Below are 26,505 nucleotides of genomic sequence, written 5' to 3'. Positions count from 1 at the left end.
ATGTGTCACAAAAATGGAGGTGACAATCAGCATAAAAGCCAATCTTCAATAGGTAGTGATATCAGGCTCTGCGTGTTACAGAAAATAAGACTACAATGTGAAAATGGGATGGGATGTAAAACAGCATCAACAAAGAAAAAAGCCTCAGTGCCTCAGAATTAAAGCAAAAAGTGGTTTAAGAGGAAAATACTCTTTACCGTTTTTAGTGTCATTAAAAACAGCTCCAGATCAATGGAGAGTTTGCCCTCCTGTGAAGTAAAATGTACAAAGAGCTCTATCTATCAAATCTGCATTTGCCTGGATTAATTTATAACACAATCGACAAGCATAATAATGTTAATATTGTCATCATTCTTCTTTTTTAATAGCTAGTCTGCTCTATCGGATTTCTATTCAGAAATATTTCACTGAACAAAGGCTACATCAATATATGGATTACATATAAATAACTCAACCAAACACACGCCCCACTTTTGGGGACGCTACATTGTCTTACATTAATTTCCTGCTATTGAACTTACTTTGGGTTGAGGGAACAGACAGTGTTAATTTGCTTCAGCCTGAGGCAAAGTGAAATGAAAGGAGACTCACATTTCTTATTCTCGGCAGATTGATCACACATCTCCCACTAACACTACTTAATCTGCCATCCCATAAAATACACCTTGTCTGATTTGAATAAAACACACCTCCCACAGATCACCCCTTCCAGCATCACGCACTTTTACAGCCACTAACTGTGAGCACACACACTGGTCTAACCTGTGTGTGTGCGTGTGCGTGTTAGAGCTGTACCCGAATAATACTCCAACGAACGACTATTCGGGTACAGCTCTAACACGCACACGTTTCAATTTCGTTATTCGGATATTCGTTTTGTTTGTTTTTTCCCGTTTTCTTTTCAAATTGAATTTATTGAAATCTCAAATATCAACATAAGAGCTTGTGCCTCTTCGGGGGGTGCCAACACTTAACCATAAACGTTATCGTTTACTTTCTCCGTCTTTATATGTAGATATTAATTTTCTCCGTTAATCTCCGTCACGTTGTTTCCAATGCAACAACAACTTCCTGTCAACTGCGCTAACTCTCCTTGCAAGCAAAGCATGTCCATAAATAGGAAGCCAAGCCAAATTACACTTAAGACATATACAACTGCAACGAAAGTAACAAACACAATGCGATATCCTTTTCAATTTCAAAGAACACACATTGGGTTACATTAACAAATAACTATAAAACAACAATACTGTTGAATAACAAAATGAATGTCGTGAATACACCGAAATACACGTGTTGAAGCGGTTCGCTGCTGATTACTAAGCAACCCCCACCCCCCCCCCCCCCCCCCAATATTCGCTGCTGATTACTACCGAATATCCGGAGCCCGAAAAATGGTACTCGGGACAGCCCGTGTTTGTGTGTGTGTGCATGTGCATGTGCGTGTGTGTGTTGCATTATCGACACCTGAGGATCTCTTTCTGCCCATTAAGCCATATTTACATCCCCGTGTCCTCAGGGCAGCCTGTTTAATTTCTAATTTCTCTTCTCGTTATGAGCTATTGTACTTCAAAAGTTGCGCTCAGGTGTTGGCTAATGAAAACACATTGTGCATAGGAAAAAAAAAACCTGGGAAGAAAAAATAACAATCACCTTTGTCAAAATGGAGTCATGCTAGGTGAGGTGCTTTTGCTTTTGGCCCACATGCTGATCCTCTGGCAAGGCTGCACATCTTTCACCTTCCTTTTCATTCCCTCTCACTCTGTTGCTGACTTCACGCATTAAACACAGAATGTAACCTCCACCTACAGATAGCAATCTCTTTCTCTACCTGGCGAGCTCTCACCCACACACTAGTCCACCCATACACTCTCATGACATGATTCCAGCTCCAACAAGCACTTCAGAGAAACCGTGAGATATAAAGGTCGAGAGCACTTCATTTTATCCTTTAAAGGATATATAAACCACAGTCTACCCTCTCAAGATTAGCTTTGGTTGTGTTGGTTTCATTTGCAAATGAAATTACCTTCATAAATAAGAGCTGTAGGTGTGTAGTCATAGCAATGTAACACTTTGCTGAGAGAGGATAGTTTTTGTTTATCTGGCAACGACACTTCTCTCCCCATTTTGGGAATTTGCAAATGAATCTATTTTGTATTGCTATATTTAGATTCATGTTTTCTCTTGTGTATTGAACCTCAACAGTAATTTAAAATGTTCTGCATTAACAGAATACACATGAGCAAATACGCTTAAAAAAAACAGATTCAACTCTGGTAAATGATTTTACAGATTGACTTAATTGTAGTTCTTTGGCTTTGAATGTATTCAAGTGCAACAGCTTGTGTGAGAGTGTATGCGTGTTCATAATTAAGTGCCACATTCAGAGCAATAAAAGAAAGTGTCTGCAATTGATAGCTCCACCTGGAATGGGGAGACAAAATTGCTCAAAGATTGTCCTGCTTGTGACACTGAACACTTCATTTGCTGTTTAATTGCAATCAATAAAGCGTCATACAAATCTTTATACCATGATTATTCTGCCACTACAGAGTTAATAGAGGTCATCAGCAGTCATGCAGTCAAATAAAATATCAGCATTTCTTACATGGCATTCTGATTATGTGTAGACACCTCGCTGGGTGTATAACATTAGAGACATGTAGATGGTTTAAGCATATTATGTACATTTTGGATTTACTGTATTGAAAGTGTCTTTAAAGCCAGACAAAGGGCAGAGAAGGATGTCTCACAAAAACAAGGCAGCCTAAAATAATGGGACACAAGAACAAAATCCTATGAGTACCCTGCTCATTTTGCACAATCATCACGGTTGTCTTGTAGTAATATGTACTTTTATACATTTGATTGCAATATGAACATAACAATGATACATTATGGCATCACAATGATGATCTAGTGAACATAGTACCAAATTGTTCCAGAGAATAATATCGTTCATTTGGAGTCCCTTCTTCCAACATGAACTCTTCTTTTAGCTCTGTTTTGATCTATTCCACCTCCTGAAGGTAATATGAAAGTCTTTAGCTGTTAAATGCTCCACCATGACCATCTATCAGCTTGCAGTTATCATACGGTTTATCAACAAAGGGAATGAGTGTGCTGAGTGAACCAAAACAGTAAAGTTGTGGCCATTAAACCAAAAACAATGACACTCAAAGAAGCTAAAATGCAAGGAACTTGAAAGGAGTTTTGAGATAATTATCTGTGGTTTTATTACAAATCAGCAACAACTTGCACATTACATGTAGTAATCAAATGCATATTTTCTGCTTTAAAATTGTCTTAGATGCGCATACAGTATACAGTTTACGTTTTAGTTTTATTGAATCACAATTGAAGGGCGGACATAAAGAGTGTGTTATTGGAAAGGACACCATAAGGGACTTCATGTCAGACCAGATGCTATACCTCTTCTTTTTTACTTCTAAATGCTTTCTTTGGCACAGAAGAAGGCAAAGTCAGTCATTTTTGAATCACATTGTGTGACTCAGTGGTTTTGTAAACAGAGGCATATGAGGCATTTTGTTCTGTTGGCCATCTGCACTTCCATCTAGCTGGATAAAGCCCCCTGAAGCCCCCTGGCAGAGAGGAGCAGGCAGCAGGTGGTGATCACACCGCGTGGGCCGGCAGAGAGGGCCATGAGGGCAAAGAGACACCAGGATCTAGATCCGTGTCAGCGCACTCCCACCCTGCTGAAGCACCCTTGAGCAAGGCATCAAGTCCCCACTAGCTCCACAGATGCTGCCCAAGGAAATATAGAAGTTCCCTAAAGATTATGAAAATTATTTTGTCTCCATTTTCTACAATTGGTGACCTTCTTTCTGACTTTAGGGACAGCAGTGCAGTCCAAAAATATTCAAATATCATGAAAAATATTGAAATAGAATATGGAAATGTTATATAACATCAAAGCAGGAAGAAAACGTAGCAGTGGACCACGCTAGGTGGACATGTGCTGGACTGGAGCTTTGGCTGACGAGTCGACCATATGGGACTTCACATCAAAGTAAGTGTGTGTGTGTGTGTGTGTGTGTGTGTGTGTGTGTGTGTGTGTGTGTGTGTGTGTGTGTGTGTGTGTGTGTGTGTGTGTGTGTGTGTGTGTGTGTGTGTGTGTGTGTGTGTGTGTGTGTGTGTGTGTGTGTGTGTGTGTGTGTGTGTGTGTGTGTGTGTGTGTAATGTCTAGCTCTAAGCAAATTACTTCATTTCCTATTGGAAGGGCATCCCAAGAGCACCTGTGTGCATGTGTTGGAAAACGAATTAAGCATGAAGAACAGCTTCATATAAGACCTGATCACGTTTTAAAAACGTAAATCTCGCATCATAAGGCTTTGATTAAGTGACAAAATTACTTGCGATAAGGAGAAGGTCAAATGGAATAACACTCAAGAATTATTTTGTATTGTATGTTGTATATGTGGGCACCCTTACTTTGTGGAAGCACAATACTACATTTCTGTGTCCACCATAAAAGAACAGGAACAGACCGTTGTTTCCTCAAGGCATCCAGGCCAGACACAAGTCTTTCACCTTCATTTTTTCCCCCTATATATATGTTTTCTGTGCACAGCAGTCAATGTTTGATTCATTAGCCATGATGAACTTTGTTATTTTGAGCTTCTTTGCATTGCATCGTAATTACATTACATGATGACTGTGACTGTCCCTGTCCCCATGTCAACATCACGGTGAATTAAGTGGCTCACTGTTTGGTCTAATTTCTGTTTCACTCCTACGCTCCTGTTCTTACCTTATCTTACAAGCAGCACTCCTACACCCAAAACAAAGTGAAAATGTAAAATGATAGCTTCCCGAGCACCTTTTTCTCTCTATCCAAACCCTACTTTCCCTCACTGCTTTCATTTAAGTACTTGTTTCTTATACCAGACTGTCTCAGTCTTAACCCCTAGAACCTGTTGTTGTTTACCAAGACTGCACAAGTAACTTTGCAACTCACATTTCTTTAAGCATCTTGCCTACATATCTCCCTCGACACAAAGCAACCACAATCAAATGTATTGTAATTTATTTGTGGCTTGAAAATTGTTTGTACCATCTGCTTCTCACACTAGAAATCTTTAATTCTAAATCCAACAATAGAACAAAAAAGAAATCCGAGTGGTTTGTGTTCCTCCCTGTATAACTGTCCTACAATACACAGACAGGTGTTGTGTGACCAGTGATGATCCAGCCATTAAGAGCAAAATCATTACGTTATTCATCACCGTTAAGTTGCCTTCCAAATGACCAGAGACATTTAACCGGGTAATTAACTGTATTGAGTGTTAATTGTCATTAAAACCTCTACCAAGCTAAATGTCTGGATTGATGGGCCATGACTCAGTAGCTCTTCCTCTACACCCTTCAACTCGGCTGGTGTGGAGTTTAGGTGCAGAATAAAACAACATTTACTGATTTATATATACAGTCTATGATTTATATTCGTATGTTTGTTAAATTAAACACATTCTTAAAAAGGTATGACTTTAATGTAAGTGTGCACTCAGAGGACAGGGGGGGGAAGAGGCTGTACAAACACACTCCAGGATTTCAGTGGTCATTTTTGGAAGATGTATGGCTTCTCCGCACGACCATGCCAAACTGCCTGACCCTCTGCCACCCTCTTTTCACCTCCCACAAAGATTGAAAGAGATGAAATGCCTGAGTGGAACACCTCGCCAAATTAAACATCTTCTCTCTATCTGTATCACTTCCCTCTGTCCTTCTCCCCGATTTCTTGAGGTCTTCTTTCGACTCCTCTTGGCATCTGTACCACTGATTGCTTTTTCTCTTCTCCACAAATCCCTTCCTTCAGAACAAAACTGTGCTTGTTTTGGCAACCTGCGACAGGTTCCACAGGCTGGGTTTAATAGCCAGGGATAAAGCTGCAAGATGTAGCCTTTTAGATACAAAACTTAACCCAGGGAATACTGCAAGAGAACAGGTTATGAAACTGTGGCCATCAAGTCCAATTAAGTAACCAAGGCAATACAAAATATACTGTCTCTGTTCTCTGTCAATGTCGCCGCAGTCACTGTTTGAACAATACAATAATCAAACCTCCCTATGAGGGAATAAGAACTGCTTGGAAGAAATAATTGACCACCTCCTATTGTGAGAAATCATTACATTTGTCCACAGACAGATCGATGCAAACCCCTTTATCAAACTGATCAAGCGTGTGTGTGTGTGTGTGTGTGTGTGTGTGTGTGTGTGTGTGTGTGTGTGTGTGTGTGTGTGTGTGTGTGTGTGTGTGTGTGTGTGTGTGTGTGTGTGTGTGTGTGTGTGTGTGTGTGTGTGTGTGTGTGTGTGTGTGTGTGTGTGTGTGTTAAACTCTAAATCCACATCTGTCCACCCACAGCCGTCCCTGGCTCTTGTGGGACATGATCGATCACTAGAGGAGCTTCTGGTAGGATTTTGATTTCAAGGAAGATGTGAAACATCGACAAACATCTGGCAGAGGAGGTAGAGGAGGAAGATGATCTTAATCACCATAAAACCATCCAACTCCTATCATGACTAAAAAGTTGTGCTCCGTGCACTGACATGCCGTTGAGTAGAGGAGCGTAAGGAAGTATCTGTTTGTATGTTATATGTATTTACATGCAAAACCTTTATCTAACCAACGCCAAATCCTGGCTTATACTATACCACTAAGGTGTCTGATTTAAGAACTTATTGCAAACAAATATATATTTTAATATAATATTAAATATATATATATATATACATGTAAAAGGAGAATGTATGAGTGTAAGGGTGCAAATATATGTATGTAAAAGGAGAATGTATGTGTGTGAGAGGACCAGCCTGTACGGGCCCTCATTGTATACTATACCGTACTATAACTGTAATATGCCAAACCATACCATACTATATGAAACCTGGATTGTAGGGTTCAGGCCTCACATTATACAGTATTTGTAACAAAAGCACGAATGCACCATGGCTGCTAGAGTTCATGAACAAAGACCAAATTGAACCCCTGCAATTCTGAAGGGAGTGTTTTTCTCCCCATTGGGTATTGTGTGCAATTGGCAGATTAATTTTCCTGTGGCAGCATGTAATTACTGAGGTGCATCCCAAAGCACTAAACACTCTTTTCCTCTACTCTACTCCCCTCCACCCTCATCTAACTTCGTGTTCAATCTGGTGCCACAGTGTTGCTCACTGCCAAACGGAGAAGAGACAGGATGGGCGGATCCTGCATTCTCCTTCATGAGTGGATGGAAGCATCTCAGTTCTGGTAAGAGGACCCTGATGTAATCACATGCATAATGTCACACCGATCTCATCAATGGAGCTTACTAGTCTAGAGTAACTATTGTACCCACCGAAAGGAGGGTAATCTTAGAGTGATGAATGACAACAAGAGAACAGCATAAACAGAGAATGATTAAATATTTAGACTGATATTATCCCTGTCACAATGACTTCTATTTACATCATGTCGCCATGTACAAATGTCAGCATGAGGAGAACTTTGCTGTTATATAAAAAGGGTTCAATGGGTTTCGGGGCCATAGGAAGTTTAAGGAGATTTTAAACCTTGATTTCAAGTGAAATTATTTTTAAAAACTAAATGAATTTTCTAGAAATTGGTTTAAAAGCAGCAATAAAGCAGAAGGAGTGTTCCGAGTGCCATTTTGTTGCTATGCTAAGTAATAATGTGAAGCTGAGTGTTCCTGCGCAGACACCACAGAGAGAGGAATACAGTCTTTCTGTAGCCTTGGGTTTGCCGAGAAGACTGAACGCAACACATTAAGAAAATAAACTGCCCTGGTATGGCCCCTGATGTATACGCTGCCTTTCTACTCTTTGCTACCTCCAGGAAACATGGGCATTAACATAGATGATGCGTCGGATTCGACTGACTCTCAAAGACGTGCACACACAGGCAAAAGCAGATATTCTTGGAGAGTGATGAGTCAATGTGGCTCAACACAGGCTTTCCTCCCACAACTTTTACATGTTTTAATAGCCAAAATGCATTGATTTTAGCTTTAGTCCCGATTATTTTAAAGCTGATACTTAAGATTTATGAGATGTAGTATACAGTGTAGATATATTTTACCGTTATTTTCCTGTTAACTATGTGATAATGAAGTTTTTTGTGTGTGTTACATCTACAGTTTATCCATTTTATATCTATAATGTTTAAAATAAAGCATCCTCCATCACATAGTGCATACAATGTATACTAGCAACTGAACCCGTTCCAGATATTAAATATGCATTTGTGAGCTGGATAGGGGGGGGTGTGTGTGTGTGTGTGTGTGTGTGTGTGTGTGTGTGTGTGTGTGTGTGTGTGTGTGTGTGTGTGTGTGTGTGTGTGTGTGTGTGTGTGTGTGTGTGTGTGTGTGTGTGTGTGTGTGTGTGTGTGTGTGTGTGTGTGTGTGTGTGTGTGTGTCTTCATGCATGTTTACCACAGAAAACGGTGAGTGCGTGACTGAACTCGCTGGAACTTTGCCTAATCTGTGAAACACAAAAGAGGAAAGAAGGGCGAGCTGTTACATTATTAAACACTCACACACACACGTCTATTGCCTCCACTAACACGTGCACAGTCTTTTGTGCACTTGTTTGTTTGTCTCTGACTAAGAAACTTACCCACAAGGCTTAGAGCTCTGAGGTTTAAATACTGGCTTACCTCCTTCATGTTTAATATCTATAAGAATATTCCCCTCAATGCGGACGTTTTCAAATCTCTCCTTTCACTTATATCTCTCCCTCCTTTAACCAAGTTGACACACACACACACACGGTCGCTCGCAGTGCCAAACTTTCATGCTTATGACATCTCTTGCATAATTCATGAGTTCAAATAAGAGAGGATGAAATAATCATGAACAGGGGCCGTATTCACGAAAGCCATCTGAAGTTAAAAGGTGGCCCTAATTGGCCAATTTAGGAACAAATTCTAAAAGTAATGTGCCTTTTTAGAGAGGATTTTAAAAGCCTCTCTAAAAGCAATTCTCCGAGCAGTCAAGCAGGCTAACAGATTTCCAAGAAGAGAGTTTGAGAGGTTGGGTGAGGATAAAACAATAGATGAAATATTACAAACACTTGCTGAGCAATAAATAACTAAATCCATCATAATGCCTGTAACCCCCCTGCAATTATGAGATGACTTTTAAAATCATTACATCAATAGCTCAAAGAGAAAATAGCCATTTTTCGCTAAGTGCTGTCTGCATATTGTATACCCTTTAAAGATTGAGTGGCAGCTGTAATTACAGCAATAAAAGCCTCTTCCTCAGCCAGTTAGATTACTAAAAGATATTTCTAAAGAGGTTAGAGCTGCCTCTGCTTTCCCTAAAAGTCATACTGTAAAAACCTGTGAAGAGAAACTCCTCCTATCTCCCATAAGAAACTTTTCTGCCATTTTAAAAAACCATGGAAGAAGTATTTTTAGTAGTAACATAAAACAGTGTGGCTCCTAACCAGTTTAATGTCATGCTCTACAAGCTGGATGGGGATCAAATTCCATGTTAAAGAAACACACGTCAGTAGTTATGTAACTTCAAAATGGTACTCTGGGAGGTTTTCATATATTGTATTCATAGGAAAACGTATCTAAAATTGAGAAGGGCGTTTATCAGATTGAAATACTATAGAATTTTAAAATAATGACATTTCGAGTAGTGGCACACAAAGACGCCCAAGTAATATTTTTTCGACCACTAATCCTTAAACCCATCTAAATTGTGAGCAGTGCTATCTGTGCTCTCTAAAATTCAAAGTAGATAACCAGAGCATGTCCTCGCTAAATCAAAGAATTATTTACCATTTAAAATCTTTATGTGTATTTATTATTCCCGCCCAAACCTACGCACACACTCCCAAGTGCTTTCCCTGTTCCACATTCTCCAGCACTTTAACCTGCGGCAGAGAAGACCTTCATACATTATTCTGAGTCCATTCTCCATGCCTGCTCGCTGGAACACTAAACTCCAATAGCTGCCAGGAGCCGCCCAGACCTCCACGGTGGCAGCCCGGCAGCCCCTGCCCACTGCAGCCAACTGAAGGGCACAGGCTGCGTCCTGTGAGACAAACGCAACATGGTTTTGAGAGCAGTAAGCAAGCGCGGGGCAGCATGCTAAACAACCTCCAGGCCAACTCCTACTGAAGAAACAGTTTCATTTTCTCACCTCACTGAGCTGAATAGATGAACTGGATTTGTAAAATATTCTGCCTTTATGAAGATATATATTTTCTTCCTTCCTGAGTGTATTCGTTGAAAGCCAATTATTTCTCTCTCTGCTAATATTCCTACTGCAAGATTTAGGTGACTTTCCCCTGTGTGTGTTTAAAAGTGTGTCAGTGTGAATGTGTATCAGTGTCTGTCTGCGAGTGTATGTTGTATTTTGATTAATCTGTGAAGTGAGAGAAAATAATGGGGAGAAATTGTGAGTTGAAGTAGATTATTACAATTTGCTTTCTTTGGCACGCACTGAAAAATAACCCAATTACTTTCCAAGGTTACTCCTGGTGTTCCCTCTATTTTTAATCACAGCCCAAGTGTGAAGGCAGAGAAGCAATATAAACCTGAAGCAGCTCAGAGATAAGATATCAGGAGAGAGGCAGGAGTTAAATAATTCAAAGTCCTTTAATGAAAGGCAAATCTTGATTAACTGTTGTCTAGAGTATTCATACTTTGCATAAACTTCCCTGACATTTAGTTGCATTTACTATGCACATTGTCTTTCTCTAGCTTGCTGAAGCATGCATGCATTTTAATAGCCTGTTTAATAGCAAAAAACTGATATATTTCACCCACTTTGGTGTCGAACCATTCACATTATCAGACTTGTTTGATGTCAATAAAACTGGATAAGCAGGTAATGCCAATTTGAAGGTGGACTGACGAGGCTGTGAGCTCCCAATAGGTCAATTCCAAACTCTTACCGGGGGTTTCAATTTAAAAACATGAATTTTCAAACAAAAATAATAATAAAATGGTTCAGTCATTCTTCACAATGGCTGAATTCACAAAAAATGAATAAACAATTTCAATATAATCAAGAACATCTAATATACCAGGAGTGCAATATCCGGCGGCCTGATTTCAGCACCGTGGATAGAGGTCAATCAAGGTCAGGTGATTCCACTTAAAATAAATAAAGATATGAGGAAGAAGCTCATCAGTTTCCTGCAGGGGTTTGCCAAGGCACATTTGTCTTGTTGGGTTTGGCAGCAAAAGAAGACCAATATGGCCTTTTCACAAGATGGACGCTACTTGCCAGTACATTTTTCCAGGGAGGGAAACAAGTCAAGGAAAAGTTTGAATGTGCTCGATGTGAATAAATTAAATGTTGGACCGCAAGCAGACACTTTGATTTGGTTTTAACTGCATTAGTTATGCCAGCAATAAAACATAGAAATCTATTAAGCTTTACGGTTCTGTGTACAACAACTGATATTTTGTTTGTGTCTGTGCTTGTGCTCTTGTATTTTGGGAGACAAGCCAAGGACTGCCTCAGAACCACCCCCGCTAACTGGGAATGACACTAATTAATGGCTGCTCTAATAGCTCCTTATGCAAAAACATTTGGACTGTGAACAAGCTTTCAAGGTGAAACGATTGCACTAATGTAAATTCCACCAAGAACACTGCAGAAAGGCAGCTCCAAGATGTCCGAACATTATAAAGCCCCGTACCTGTCATTCCAAACTCCCCTTCTGGTTAAGTGTGTTCTCCATTTGCATCAAATACACATTCACATCTTAATAAAATGAGCCTGAAACCACAGTGAAATAATGTCATATGGAATTAAATGTGATGATTAGCCAAACCCTGGTTCCTCATTATATCGAGACAGGTTACCTGCTGTATTGGGTTTGAACCAAGTCATCAGCGTCAAAGTAAGAAAAAAGATAACCCTTAATAAGACTTAACTGAACCCTGGAGAGTCCTTACTTAGGGTTGTATGAGAGGAAGAATGGAACATAATGAGAAAAAGAGATACGGTGTGTTGTTTGTCTACTTACGGTGACATCCTTACTCTTGTACATCATTGCACAATAAAATGCTCGGGGACATTATCTGCAGGACATAAGCTTTCCCCATCACAGAGGAAGTAATGATCATTACTATATCTCCCACACTCAAACAGCTCCTCTGAGGCTGGTGTGAATGGGCCTAGATACAAAGCTAACATGGTGGTGCAAGAAAGCAGTACTACTTTAATTTCATGCCTCTCAGTGGTGGAGATGCGTGGTGTTCCAGAAACACAGGACGTACAAATCTACCAGTCCACTTATTTTCAGCCTGTTGAGAGTCATTCCCACCTACACATGCTCATAAATCTATGTTTAAATAAGCCCACGTTGAAACATTAAAACAAAAGCACATTTTCACACTCGTGCTCACAGGCACACTAAGACATACCTCAGTTATCAGCTAATGAAGGAAATCAGAGGAAAATTCCTTAAAATTGTGAATTTGACCTTCTACTGCAGGGGTGTCAAACTCAAATTCATCGCGGGCCACATCAGCATTATGGCTGCACTCAAAGGGCCGGTTGTAACTTTAAGACTATATAAAAATAAATATATCATATATATATATAAAATAATGTATTATATTACATTATTGCCTCTGCATTGGATTATTATCGGATAGAGTAATAACTTCATAATTAACTACGTCAGAAAGAAAAAGAAAAGCCAAATTCTGGAAAAAAAGTCCAAATCAAAAATAAATAAGTGCATTTTTTTGTTTTTTTAAAGAGGTGACATTTGAAAAAATAAAGTAACATTTTGAAAAAAAAAGTGACATTTACAAAAACAATTCTAAGAAAAAAGGCATATTTAGAAGAAAAAAAGGCAAATTCTGAGAAAAAAGGCAAATTTGAGATGCATTGTGGGACATAACATAACATAATGTAACCGCCGGATTTGGCCCACGGGCCTTGAGTTTGACACCCCTGGTCTACTGTATAGTATTTATTTATTTATAAACTGTACCTATTTTTGTGTCCATGATTACAATATGGTTACTAGTGCAATGATGATGTGAATGCCTGCATGCCGTATACGACAGCATTATGTTTTATACAAAGTAGATGGCAGATATCATCTTTAAACCATTATCTTTTGACAGCACCTATCTCCACCTCACAACAATAACACACCAGAGAAGCTCTCAATCACTACCTCGCTAATCAGAGGCAGCATTAATGTAGCATCTCCCCAGGCTTTTCCTGGTATCAGCCTCTTATCACTGCACTTTGAGAGGCAGATACACACATGTTCTGCTTCACTCAGTGGAAGGATTACTCTGCAGATGTGTGGGGGAAGGAAGAAGATTGAAAGATACTATAGAGTCCCTGAGGTTTTTCCTTTCTTTTCTTAAAAAAAACTGACAAACTATCCACAAAGGATGACAGAGCTGTTGTCGATCTCTTGACTAGATATTATGTTGGTACCACTCCTCAACTGGTAGTCTTCCAATAAATCCAGCAACTTCAGAAGGAAAAAGCTAATTCCTTATTTTACCTCTCGCTTTCCTTTCTTTTTCTGCCTCTCTCCACAGGGATGTGTTACAACCGAGTGGTTCTCTAATGATCTCCGAGTGAGAGGCAGAGAGTCATCCATGAGCATGCATACACAGACAGACACACTTATCTTGGTATCCTCAGGGATAATTGGGGAAGAGTTCCCCTAGCCCACTGATTCGGAGCATCCTGCTGCCACCATTAAAGCATGGAGCTGTGTCTGTGAAGCTACATTTAGTGTACTGGTACCTTTACTGTGCATGTGAAATGCATGTGCACGAGTCTGAGGGAAGGAAAGGAGGGAGTCAGGTGGGGTAGACTTGGCAGGTGTTTTAAGGGAGGAAGTGCAGCAGACAGCTTGTCAGTTGGATTGAAAGTCAGGGGTGTGTGTGTGTGTGTGTGTGTGTGTGTGTGTGTGTGTGTGTGTGTGTGTGTGTGTGTGTGTGTGTGTGTGTGTGTGTGTGTGTGTGTGTGTGTGTGTGTGTGTGTGTGTGTGTGTGTGTGTGAGTGTGTGTGTGTGTGTGTGTGTGAGATACAGGAAAAAGGTGAAAGAGATAGAAAACCAAGGAATATTCATATTTCGTGAAATTCGTTTTAGATTACTAAAAAAATGCACAACAAAAAGATATGAGGACAGAATATGGAAATTCCTTCATTGGTAAACATACTCAAAGCATTGCCTAAGACCCTCCTAATTGGCCCATATCCTTAGTCTTTAGAAATAATTCCTTGAATTTCCAGTGAGGTAAAAGAGGTCCTGGTTGGAATACATTAATTAAAAGATTTAAGAAAGAGGATTGCTGAGTTATACAACTAATCAGGGGAAATATATCTATATTGTATACTACCAGAGCTTCTCTCCGAGTTTCACATGAGGAGCACATTTCCTTTTACCTCACAATAGATAAGTAGAAATCACCTTGAGATGGAGTCAGTGGGATGTAAAGTTAGATGGCCAGTGGCCCCTTTGCTCTTCCTGATAGGACCACACAACAACAAATAACTTTACTGTCCAGCTGTAAAAGCCAATCCTATTCTGGCCAAACTCCTTACCATACACTTAAAAAATAAAAAAAGCCTTTCCTTAATGTCAGAAAATGAGACACTGCCACTGAAGCCTAACCTGAAAACCCTGGTGCTGCCCTGAAGTACACATGAAAACATACATACACACACAAAGTAAATACTCACCCGGACACATAGATCTTTTTGCTTCATATGCTTTAATGTGATGAGTCTATTCTATATAAAGGACTTTGGGTGTATCTCCAAACTTAAAAGTGCTTTTGAAATGAATGAGAATTAAATGTTCTACAACATCAAAATAGACAAAAGAGATTTCTCCAAAATGTGATATGTTTTAACTGAAGAAATGCAATCCAGTTGGCTGGTGATGACAGCATACCAAACATGGACTTGAGGTTTTGGAAAACCCCTCTTCAATTACTCACTCAGCTTTTTAAATGAGTCAGGCCAATAACTTATCCCCCCAGATATTCTCTTGGGCTACAAAATCCCTGAGTCCCAGTCTCTGCAGCTAATGCCAAGGTATTACACTGCAGTCCGTGTGTACTCCACTCTGCCAATGGCGTCAACTCAAACATTTCCAAGCAAACAACGGTGAAAACCCTTCCACAGCGTCGGGGGGGGGAAACAACACCTGCTTGTGTAAATCCCCTCAAAGCCACTGCTTTATCTCCACAGCACAGCTATAGAATGCTGAATCATAAAATGTTCTTATGGAATTACAGAGGACACCATGATGTGTCTGCTTCTTAGTCATATCAGTATACCGCGCTGTAACATGAGCTTTTTAACTAAGGAGGCCTGTCAATCACTGTGAAACCTCTCACCTTAATAAGCTCAGGTGTTTGAATATTCAGTGACTCTACTTCAAAAATAACTTCCACATTACTAGCTTTAGTGTGACTTTAAGAATGCTCCAATTAGTTTATTTACAATTTAGTGGGAAAAGAAAGTTCTAATTTGTCTGAAAGTTTGATTATTGGTTGCTTTTGTGTGCTAACGCAATCTTGCACACTTCAGTTGTTCTACGGGCTGCTACTTATCAGATTAATTATTTAGATCAAGAAAAGAAGGCTTTTTGGTCACTCATGAGCAATTTCCCAGCATGATAACATGCTCCAACACAGATGGTTGAGTAATACAATAATAATTTTAAACTGAGCATTAGAAACTCCAAGCTTTGTGTAATTATTAGAAGTTAATAAGAATTTTTACAAGCAATAATCTTACTTACGTCTGTCTGTATGTGAAAGACTCCTCCGCATTGTCCATTTCCAATTACTGTGAACAAAAATAAGGAAGAGATTATGATTATTTAAACATGAAATAAACACAGCCAGTGAAGTCATCAAATAGTCATGAATTCTGTGTGAAGATCCTAATAATCTGTGCATTTCAACATAGTTATCAAATTACTTTTGTACCCTGTTAATCTTAACATCACAGCATCACGTCAGACATGACTCCATACTTGGAAAAACATCACATCATTGTTTAAAGTTTTTCATCTTTGTGTGCAGGCATCTGTAAGCGTACGCTCCGTGTTTATAACGGTGTGTGTGAGACAATGTCTGCTTAATCACAACATCTGTTGCTGTCACCGCTCTTGGATATAAACATCATCAATCACCAGAGGAAGTGACATTATTTACTACAGCCCTATTTGTTACATTATTGAAAATACTTTATCATGGTGCGACCGAATCAAGAGCAGCATGCCATGAAAGGCATGCTCTCGGGTTAATGATTACATTATAAAAATAATCATGCAACTTATTTCAATAAAGTGGAGACCTTTATTAGAAGCGCTGTCTAAATTACACCAATATGATTAATGTGTCAGTTAGATTAAAGATTTAAGTCTCAAGATTGATGTAATAACGTGGCTGTTTTTAGAAGCCACACACTGCTGCGTGTTGTCTCTCCAGCCATCTTTCCGTTATCTAACACGCTGAGTCATAGTTGCAGCTCGATGAAGATTTGGAAAGTGATGGATATTAAGTGTAGAGGAAGTAAAAACAGAAGGACTCTTCCCTGTATCTTTCATCTTCAGGGAGTAGGGAGCAACATGGTGCTTGACACTTTTACATTCCTGTGCAGGGAAAATATTGGCAAATGTATTAACGGTAGGGATGCTGTCTCATCATTGTAACATTTAAATGATTTGTCAATAATAGTGTTGACCGTGTTGTCACCCTTGCAGATGTCCAGTTGTTCTTCCCAATTGTAAAACCTCCCATTTAATGATAAAGGTATCAGCCTCATTACCAGTGTACAAGTAATATTCAAGTGTTTTTCCAAACCATTAAAATGTTTTACTGTACGTGTTATTAAGCGGTCTAGCATCTTGAAATCAAGGTGCATTTATTCTACATTCACACCATTTAACACCTGCTACAACACCTGCTGCCTTTAAAGCTAGCAACCTTCCTGCTAACATTTTAGTTTTCTTTGTAGTTCAAACTTTGTAGTTCATTTTCCAATCAATAATGTTGACCTGTTAACCTGATTCAACTAGTACAGCAACACACAGGTAAATGATGACAAGCTATTTTATCATACTCATGTTTAGCAAGCAGTTCATTTGTTTCAATTCTTAGCACACCACTTTAATTAACTCTAGTTTGTCTTTCGATATGTTTGTTTTAAGACAGTCATTTACCTGTGGCGCCGCTTGTTGCTGCTTCTTCTGGTCGGCCATCTTGTCCGGGTGGATTAGAAGCTGCGCCCCCTAAAGCAAAGTTCTTAAATACAGGGAGATGCCAATCAGGATGTACCATATTGTGGGGGGGTAGGATTTTTGCTTTATCGATTATTATTTTTTTAAAGCATAATATTACCTAGTAATGGCACATTTCAAAAAGCTAAAGTTACTAAACTACTATACAAATATACTATAATACTAATAATAATACTATACTTCATACTAAGTATATATTTTTTTTCAGTGTTTGTCTTGGTGGTATACCCTTTGTTTTAAGAATGTTCTGATCTGCTATTATACATGTTCGTCTTTATCATTAGTGTGTGAGGTTTCAGTAGGTGTTGCTAAATGCATTACATAGTTTGTTCGGTAAATGTAAATGTAGTCTGTTCATTTTATTAAGTTAGCATAGCCTGAGTTAGCTGTTTAGTTGACCTGATTATGTTGGCTTCATTTTCTTTCCGATGTAACTACTAGCAACAGTGGCTTTGCAGCTATTTTGCCATTGGATAGTTGACACTTCCTATTCTTTTTGCCAAAAATACCAAACCAGAAATCTCTGCTCTCTTTCTGAAAAAAAAACCAGAGTCTGATGTTAATAATATTCTTTCCTTACTCATATATTATGATTCAGACAGTAGTATAGCCCTACATTAATTTTCTTTTAGAAGTTGAGAAGGTTGTTCTTTGTATGTTTACTTGCTTTTAGAAAATAATAGCAATACACATTTGACTCTATGGTGGAAGTGCATATAAATATAAAGGTTTTATTTCCATCTGCAGACACCTTTTAATGAATCCTGTGTGTAAAGGCTGTGAATGGTTTATTTGAGAGAAATTGTAATTATCCAGCTGCCCAAACTGAAGATCTTTACCCCAACCCCTTGATATATATTCAGTTTGAGTTCCTGTTGTCTGCAGCTTCTTGGAGCAGAACAGACATTTCTGTGCATGTTTGTGTGTACAGTGTGCATTTGCATGCTCCTGTCTGTCTGCTGGCCCTCCATGTGTGTATGCTGGTTTATTTGCCATATGCCAAGGGCTCTTTGCAACAGAGGCACCATTATCCATTCATCAGAACTGCAGCATCAATGTCTGCTGCTTTCCCTGATCTACAGTCTAATTTACACCTCAGAAACCCGCTCTCCTCCCTCTCAAAACCCTTGTTGACATAAAGCAGGAACCCCAACTATCTACTAATCCTGCACCGTTGCTTAGTCCCACAGGTAAATGTGTTCCTGTTGTAAAAGAGGGAACATTTTGTTATAAATAGCCATGTGGACACAAGCTGGAGTAGGACCCGTTTCGGTCACCTGGAGGGAGTGTATGTTGAAAGACCCTAGATCAGTGGTTCCCAACCTGGGGGGCGCAGGGGGGGCGCCAGGCCTCGGATGATTTGAGGCCAAATATCATATTTAGACTTTTTTTCACTTTTTTTTTTTTTACATATAATTGTAACACAATACATGATTGTCACTATAAGCCTTGTCTCTACATTAGAATAAAATATAAAAAATAATTCATTAATTCAATTGAATAAAAATTCAAGTTAGTAGCTATTATAGGCATAAAAAGACAGAAATGTATAATTCTTTCTATAATAGAAATGTTTCTTCTGCCCGTAAAGTATCCAAACCAGGCTTTTCTGGATAAGCGCATTTTTAAAACTTAGTCATTGTCCATGCCGGTTTCAGTTGGATTATTTGTCACAGTTGCTCCGATCAGATCGGTCTCCTCCTTTTTTTAGATTATTTACGACTTTTGAATCCACATAAACACATCGGCAAACTCCGGCTTACTTTGAGCATGTGTTTTAAACAGTTTTGTGAATTGTTTCCACTTGCGCCGTCCTAAATTTCTTCATACAGCGGGAATCCTAATTAATTAATCCTGAGTCCATAACCATCAAATTCACTCCAATAGTGCTCCTTAATTAAGCTTTCATCGTCCTTTAACAAAATACTTCACATTCATCCAGTTTGTGACAGCAGTTGTAGCATTTTGAGACTTTTAAACTTGAATTACCGCTGGTGCAGGGGATAGCAAGTTCGAGTCCCCCTGCAGCCAGCATGTTGTTGTGTCCCTGGGCAAGACACTTCACCCCAAAGTTGCTCCTGTGGGGATTGTCCACAGTACTGAATGTATGTAAGTTGCTTTTGATAAAAGCGTCCAACAAGTGACATGTAATGTAATGTAATCTTATCTTGGAGCTTTAATGGGATCAATTGCAGCTGCATTAACATTTCATTTTCTCCTGCCCTTTCTCTTTTCCTTCACAACTTTGACTGTGGCAGAGCATTAGGCCCCTGGTATCGATTGTATACTGAGGACTAATGGGCATGACAAACTCAGCAAGGGGACACAGGGGAGGGAACAGGACAAAAAGAAGGAGAGGAGATAAAGTAAGGTTACCCCTAGAGATAGATATATAGATAAGAGGCCACTCTTATAGCCTGAAAACTTGTATTATCTTTTTATGATTGGACATGAAGAGAGAGAAGAGAGACTACAGAAAGGACGCTGTGACTTTGAAATTCTTGAATGTGTTTCCTTGTTTATCATCAGCTGTTATTTTAGTATAGCATCACTAACATAATGAAAAGTCATAACCCTTTTGATTAATTTATAATCGATGTTACACAACATGAGGAAGACACATCAAATCATATCTGTTAATAGAGAAATTGTTTATGGTTTGCAACGTTTTTTAGATGTTTTACTTTACTGATATGATGGGAAAGGGAAATATAATATATTATAAGTGAAATTATCTTATTTTCTTCATTAAAATCAGCTTAATCATAATGTCTCTACAATGACATGTCATATGCTTTGATTAGACTACACGGTCTTTAAAATCTAACATGATCAATGTTGAAGAAACCTGTTTTTAATCAGTACCAAACTAGTATTGTAATTTTTTATTTCTCATTTCTAGTAAAAAAAAATAATAATCGAGCAGAACATCAAGAATCTCAAAGATATTCCTTGAAAAACGGAAAAACACGGATAGTCTCTTATCACGTAAAGCTCCTCAGGCTAAACGTTCATAAAACTGAGTAAAGTGGCGGACAAACACAGACACCGAGACAGGCAGGAGTCGGACATTGTTCCAGGTCCATGAGTCTGTGATTTGTGTAGAAACTCTCTCAGAGCAGAGTTTCTACACAAATTAGTCTCTAGATAGCTGCTTTTCCCATCCTCTGATCCTTCTTACCTCGTCCTTTGACCCTTACCTGATCAGAATGGCTTCTCTGCTGCCCACAGAAAAATCATTACACCCATTGTTAAATTCTCCACCAATCGCCTCTCTCCCCTGAGCTCCACCTCTTTCCAATTAGGAGGTGTGCTGTCTGATTGCTAACCATTGCATGTCTGAACTCGTTTATTTTTACTCCCAAGGACTCTTGCAGTGTTTAATGACCAACTAAGAATATTGTTTGTTTACAGCAGACGTGTCAAACTCAAGGCCCGCGGGCCAAATGTGGCCCGCCACGTCATTTTATGTGGCCCGCGAGAGCTTAATAGGTCTGATTGTCTAAAAATAAATAAGTAAAATGCGTGCAGTGACCAAAAACTACATTTCCCACAATACATGCCGATTATGTTACCCGCGAAGTGACGGCATCCCGCCACTAGACTGCAGTGTTTCCACATCGATGCGATTTTCCCAACAAGTGGAATTGAGAAATACAAATAATGATCCCAAAATGTCCAGGAAGAGAAAAATTGATGCAGATGGAAGGGTGTTTCAAGAAAGATGGGAAGGCGAATACATGTTTGTGCTTCAAGGAGAAAAACCGGAATGTCTTTTGTGTTATGAGGCGGTGGCGGTTGTCAAAGAGTACAATCTACGTCGGCATTTTGAGACCAAACACGGAGGTAAGTATGCCAAATTTAGCCATCAAGAAAAACAACAAATTGCTCAAGAATTAAAAGGCAAACTGCGATCGCAGCAGAATGTGTTCGCGAAAGCCACAACCAAAAACAACGCGGCAGTGAAAGCTAGCTTTGTTGTGGCTGAAGAAATCGCCCGCGCTTCAAAGTCTTTTTCAGAGGAAGCGTTTTTGAATCAGTGCATGGTGAAGGTCTGTGAGCAGGTGTGTCCCGACCAGATACAGACTTTTAAAAATGTCAGTTTATCAAGAATCACCATCGCGGACCGAGTTAAGGAACTAGCAGGAAACCTGGCAACACAGCTGGCCGAAGAGACACGCAGCTACATAGCTTTTTCATTAGTTGTTGATGAAAGCACAGACAACACGGATACAGCGCAGCTATCTATTTTTATTAGAGGCGTGAAGTCGGACCTCTCTGTCACTGAGGAGCTGTTGGATGTGGCTGCCATGCATGGGACCACAACGGGACGGGACATTTTTGATGCGGTGGAGAAGTCCGTCAGTAAAAACGCATTGCCCTGGGAAAACTTGGTGGGATTAACTACAGACGGTGCACCTGCAATGTGTGGAAGAAAAGTGGGCTTGGTTGGACTAATGAAGGAGAAAATGCAAGAAAGTAACTGTCACACGCCTCTGATAACGTATCATTGCATTATCCATCAAGAAGCTTTGTGCGGGAAGGTGCTGGGGATGGATGATATAGTGACCACGGTCATGAAGACAGTGAATTTCATTCGGGCGCGTGGCCTGAATCATCGTCAGTTCCAGCTGTTCTTGCAGGAGATGGGCTCGGAGCACGGAGACGTGCCGTACCATACAGAAGTAAGGTGGCTGAGTAGGAGCAAAGTCCTCAAACGATTTTTTGAGCTTAGGGAAGACATTGCTCTTTTCATGCAGAGTAAAGGAAAACCCTTGTCTGAACTGTCAGATCCAAACTGGCTGTGTGACTTTGCTATGTTGTGTGACATAACCGAACATCTCGCCCAACTGAATCAGAAGCTGCAGGGACGCAAACAAGTCATCACGCAGATGTCCGACACGATCACGGCTTTCCAGCGTAAACTTGACCTATGGTTGTGCCAAGTGAAACAGGACAATCTTGCCCACTTTCCTGTTTCTCAGAGCATCTCAGCCTCATGTCCCGGTACTTTCTCATGTGCTCAGTTAGCTACCAAACTGAGCCTGTTGATGAATGAGTTTGATCGGCGCTTCTCTGACTTCAGAGCACAGCACTCTGGATTTGCCATCTTTGCTAGTCCTTTCACCACCGACGTGTGAACTGCACCCCAACAACTTCAGATGGAGTTAATAGAGCTTCAAAGCGATAGTGGCCTGAGAGCAAAGTTCCAGGATGTTACAATCCAGGACTTTTACCGTCTACTGCCCCCTGCTTTCATGCCACAGCTTCGACTTCATGCTGCCCCTGTTCTGTCTATGTTTGGGAGCACCTATCTGTGCGAACAGATGTTTTCAATAATGAATCTAAACAAAAACAAGCACAGATCACGCATCACTGACGACAACCTCCACGCTGTTCTACGGATTGCTACAGCACAGGACCTAAAACCAGACATTGACACACTGGCCATGGAAAAACGGTGTCAGACATCTGGTCAGAAAACACATTGGTAAGCATTTGAAAAAACCTAATAATATATAATAAAATGCAATTCAACCAAGAAGAACAATAGTTAAACTATGTGCAATGTAATGATTGTGTTTGCATTTTGTTTTGTGTTTGTTATTTACAGAACATGATCAATGGATGAGGATGGTGGAGAGGGGATCCACATGGTGTGTTCAAGGACAGGCAGCATCTCCTCATCAAAAACTAACCTAAAAACTTGACCAATATAGTTGTGGACTGAGACAACCCTTATTTTGTTATTTTGAGTTTATTACATATACTACTTTATATGTGTAGCAATGTATTTAGTGTTTGCAGGTTTTATGTGTTTATGCAAACAAATGTTTACTGTAATCAAACCATCTCTCATGAGTTGGATGTATGCCCCCTGCAAGGCTGTGTGCAGCCATTTGTTTTTGTAAAATGCTACATCTGTCACACATGTTCTTAGCAGCTCACAATTGTTGGTTTTACAGTTATTTGTTATTTCAAGTTTTGAACAAAGTTAATGTCATAACTTGTGTTTGATGTTATTTTTCTTTATTCACTTGGATAGTTTGATCGTTGATTGATGGAGTAATATGGGTTTCATAACCTGACAAATTAAAAGGATTTATGTTATAATAACAGAGCAACAAGCAAACATATTTTTTACATCTATGCAAATATATATGTAATATTTGTAACTTGAATAAGTAATAAATTCAGAGTTATTTAACATTAAGGAGTAGTTACATTTATTTTACATTGCATTTAGTTACATTGCATTTAGTTAAATGTATAAGTTACATCTGGCCCTTTGAGGGCAACGATTATGCTGATGTGGCCCTCGGTGAAAATGAGTTTGACACCCCTGGTTTACAGCATGCAAAGTGAACATAAATATTGGTATTGTTTTTTAGACAGGTGAAAAGTTTCTTTCAAATGCTGGATGGACATTTGTGGCTCACAATGTTTTTGATAATGTCAAGCTGAGAGCTTTCCCTGGTGTATGGCCTGTGGTAAGCTCATAATGAATGTGCAGTTGTACCAACCTGGGGACCTCATTTATCAAGCAAAGGCCAACAGGGTTGATGCCATTTCCTCGTGAGATGCAGCCAAACAGAGATGACTCAATGAGGCTGTAATATGCAAGGTGTAGCCACAGGTATTTGTATTCCCTGCAGCATCCAGGCGTGGGAGAACTAAGGTCAAATAAATAGACAGACACGCACAGGCCTTTAGGGGGTATAATGCAAGATGGCAGGTCTCCAATCACTGGAAAATACAGATTTATCTTCATGTATTATGATGTGAATATGTTATGGTTTTATATTGGGGTAATCTCAGTACTGATGCTAAAGGTGAATGTAAGTCGGTGTGTCCAAATGAGCCTCGAAATTGGCTTTTCTTCAGAGCTACAGTATGACGGCAATTTCCATTTTCTCTTCCTTATTGTCAATAATGGTGATCATAAATGTGAAGCTCTTCCAGAAGGGCTTTCAGCTTTACTTTAAAATATATGATGATAATGGCAGGCAGCTCACTCTGCATTAAAACAAAAAGTGGACGTTTAAAGGGTAGGCTACTCGTAACCGTAGTACCGTACTAACCTACGGTTAACCGTCAGTTTGATAAAACACAAAACACATGCATGATATTTGATACAAATTATATTTTTTCTGAATTCCGATCTTTTTGTTAATAATGAAATTGTTCACGGAGTATAATAATAAGTGCTGTAATGCAGTGCAGAACAACTGGCAGAGCTATTTTCTACCAGTCATGAAATATGAATGTTAAATTAAACCATAAAGGACAAAACGATTTTGAAAATGTTGAATGTTCTCCGTAATTGTCAGTCCTCCTTTTCACATCTGACACAGCGCCAGCTTCCCTGCTGCTATCACCTGAGCCTTCATTGGCTAAGCTAATGGCTCTCATTGAGCCAAATTCTACACCGAAGCAGACAGCAGATGTTGGAGCGGTCAGACGAGGCTGCCAGAATGACAACAACAATCCTTCTCGAGAAAAGCAACCTGACTGGAAGTGCCCCCCTGCCTCTCCTCCAGATTTTCCCACCCCTGCTGGTCAAAAGGGACATTTGGGGGCTGTGACTCACAGTTGGCACACGTGTGATTACCTTTTTAGGATGCATTGTCAGAGAAGTGCATGAGAATATATGTTATTATAAATGTTGTGATAAAGGCTTAAAGGAGAAATCACATTCTTAACCTCAACAGGAATCCGCAGGAAAAACAAATGTAAAGCTGGTAATGCTCACGAGCGCTTTAGCATAGCGCAGCGGTTTTCAAAGTGTGGCGCGCCTCCCCTGGGGGGCGCCAGAGAGCTTCAAGGGAGGCGCAGCGTGAGACACAAAAGAACGAGAAAAAGACGAGTAAAGTGACACTTGCCCACTTGTGGCTGTCTGTGGAGACCAAGTTCCCCCACCTCGCCAAAAAGGCTGTAAAAGTGCTCATTTCCTTTCACCTCCACCTACCTGTGTGAGTGCAGGTTTTCCGCATTGACTTTGATCAAAAGCAAGTACCGGTAAATGCTGCAGCCAGAGTATGATCTGCGTTTATTCCTGTGTGCATCAAAGACGCAGACTCATTGTTCCCACTAAAGTAGGGGTGAGTGTAATAAGGAGGCAAAGTTGACGTTCAGTCTGTTACCGGGAGCATATAAGGATTTATCCGCCATGTTGAAAATGTAAAAAAAAAAAAAATGTCTTGAGAACACGGCGTGCGGAAATATACGGGTCTAGATGTGCCTGTCCTCTGTAAGAAGGTGTCGGCGACTGACATGCAAGGAAGAACGGCTGTCCACAGGCTGTTCCAACTTTAACAACTGTATTAACTTCCAGGGTAGTGAATTGAACATGCAATTGTAATTGGGTGTGTGGTATATTTTCATGCACGGACACGCATGTTCCACAACACACAAACTGAACAACACTCAATTTTCCGATCGCTACCAGTGTCCTTGCGATCTTGTTTTAATAACAAGTGCACGTTACTGATGCAATATGGTTGAGACCATTGGGGCTTATTCTAGAGGGGTGCAAGGAATAGTCCAAGTAGTGGGGGAGTTTTATACAATATGTTTAAAACATAAAAATAAAAAGGTTTAAAAAAGTTATTGTTTAATGTTTTAAGGAGGTGACGCTAATCAGCCAATCAAATCGGTGCAGTCAGCACGCTAGATTCAAACACACACACACAGAGACGAGACAAGAGGAGAGAAACAGTCGGAGTAATTTCAAATGGCGGAAGGTAGACAGCGAAAATAGAGCATTTAATTACATTTTCTCTTACTGGACCTCTTTGAAATGCAATTGAATACCCCTGCATTATAGCAACAACAACAATAATAATAATAATAATAACAGCAATAATAATTGGGAGGGGAGAAGCGGCTGTTCTTATGTTCTCTGAGAGGAGGCTCACCTACCCACACTTGGAAAACCCCTGGCATAGCGGGTTCTTTTTGTCATGACATGAGGAGTTTTAACCCTGCCCTTGTACAGAAGGTCAAATCAGGTCATAGAGTGAAAGAGGTTTACTTCACTTCATTGTTTTTTCTTGTTTTGAACCACATTCCCAGTTCTTAGCTCAATGTTATTATTGCTGACAATAAATAACATTGGTGACAAAAACTCTGAAAAAGTTTGTGCCTTAAAGCGCCATCTGGTGGTTTAAGGAGATACTGCCAAATAGTTAGACGAAAGAAAATAAGAACAATTTT

General features: G+C 39.7%; 2 protein-coding genes and 1 long non-coding RNA gene across 3 annotated transcripts in view; 2 read left to right on the top strand and 1 right to left on the bottom strand.

Moving 5' to 3' along the window:
* LOC307043429 (A-type potassium channel modulatory protein KCNIP2-like) overlaps positions 1-17,259 on the bottom strand; it is a 188,481-nt gene extending 171,222 nt beyond the window's left edge. The window contains exons 1-2 of the mRNA XM_079687874.1: positions 17,212-17,259; positions 15,784-15,830 (exon numbers count right to left, since the gene is read on the bottom strand). Coding sequence (XP_079544000.1) covers positions 15,784-15,821 — 38 coding nt within the window. The 5' untranslated portion in view covers positions 15,822-15,830; positions 17,212-17,259. The remainder of the gene's footprint in view (positions 1-15,783; positions 15,831-17,211) is intronic.
* Positions 17,260-21,029: 3,770 nt separating this feature from the next.
* LOC307044644 (general transcription factor II-I repeat domain-containing protein 2B-like) lies at positions 21,030-22,430 on the top strand (the record flags this gene model as incomplete). The annotated part of the gene is made up of 1 exon (XM_079689955.1): positions 21,030-22,430. One exon carries the CDS (start codon positions 21,030-21,032, stop codon positions 22,428-22,430), a length of 1,401 nt encoding a protein of 466 aa, XP_079546081.1.
* A 311-nt stretch (positions 22,431-22,741) lies between these two features.
* On the top strand, positions 22,742-23,406 carry LOC307045213. Its single transcript, XR_013809820.1, has 2 exons — positions 22,742-22,780; positions 22,904-23,406. It is a non-coding gene; the product is annotated as an uncharacterized lncRNA (long non-coding RNA).
* Positions 23,407-26,505: the final 3,099 nt, after the last annotated feature.

The sequence above is a fragment of the Notothenia rossii genome, assembly GCF_949606895.1.
Source record: "Notothenia rossii genome assembly, chromosome: 6".
Lineage (NCBI taxonomy): Eukaryota > Metazoa > Chordata > Actinopteri > Perciformes > Nototheniidae > Notothenia > Notothenia rossii.
Note: the sequence above shows the minus strand (reverse complement) of the source record. Positions and strands in the feature narration are given on the sequence as shown.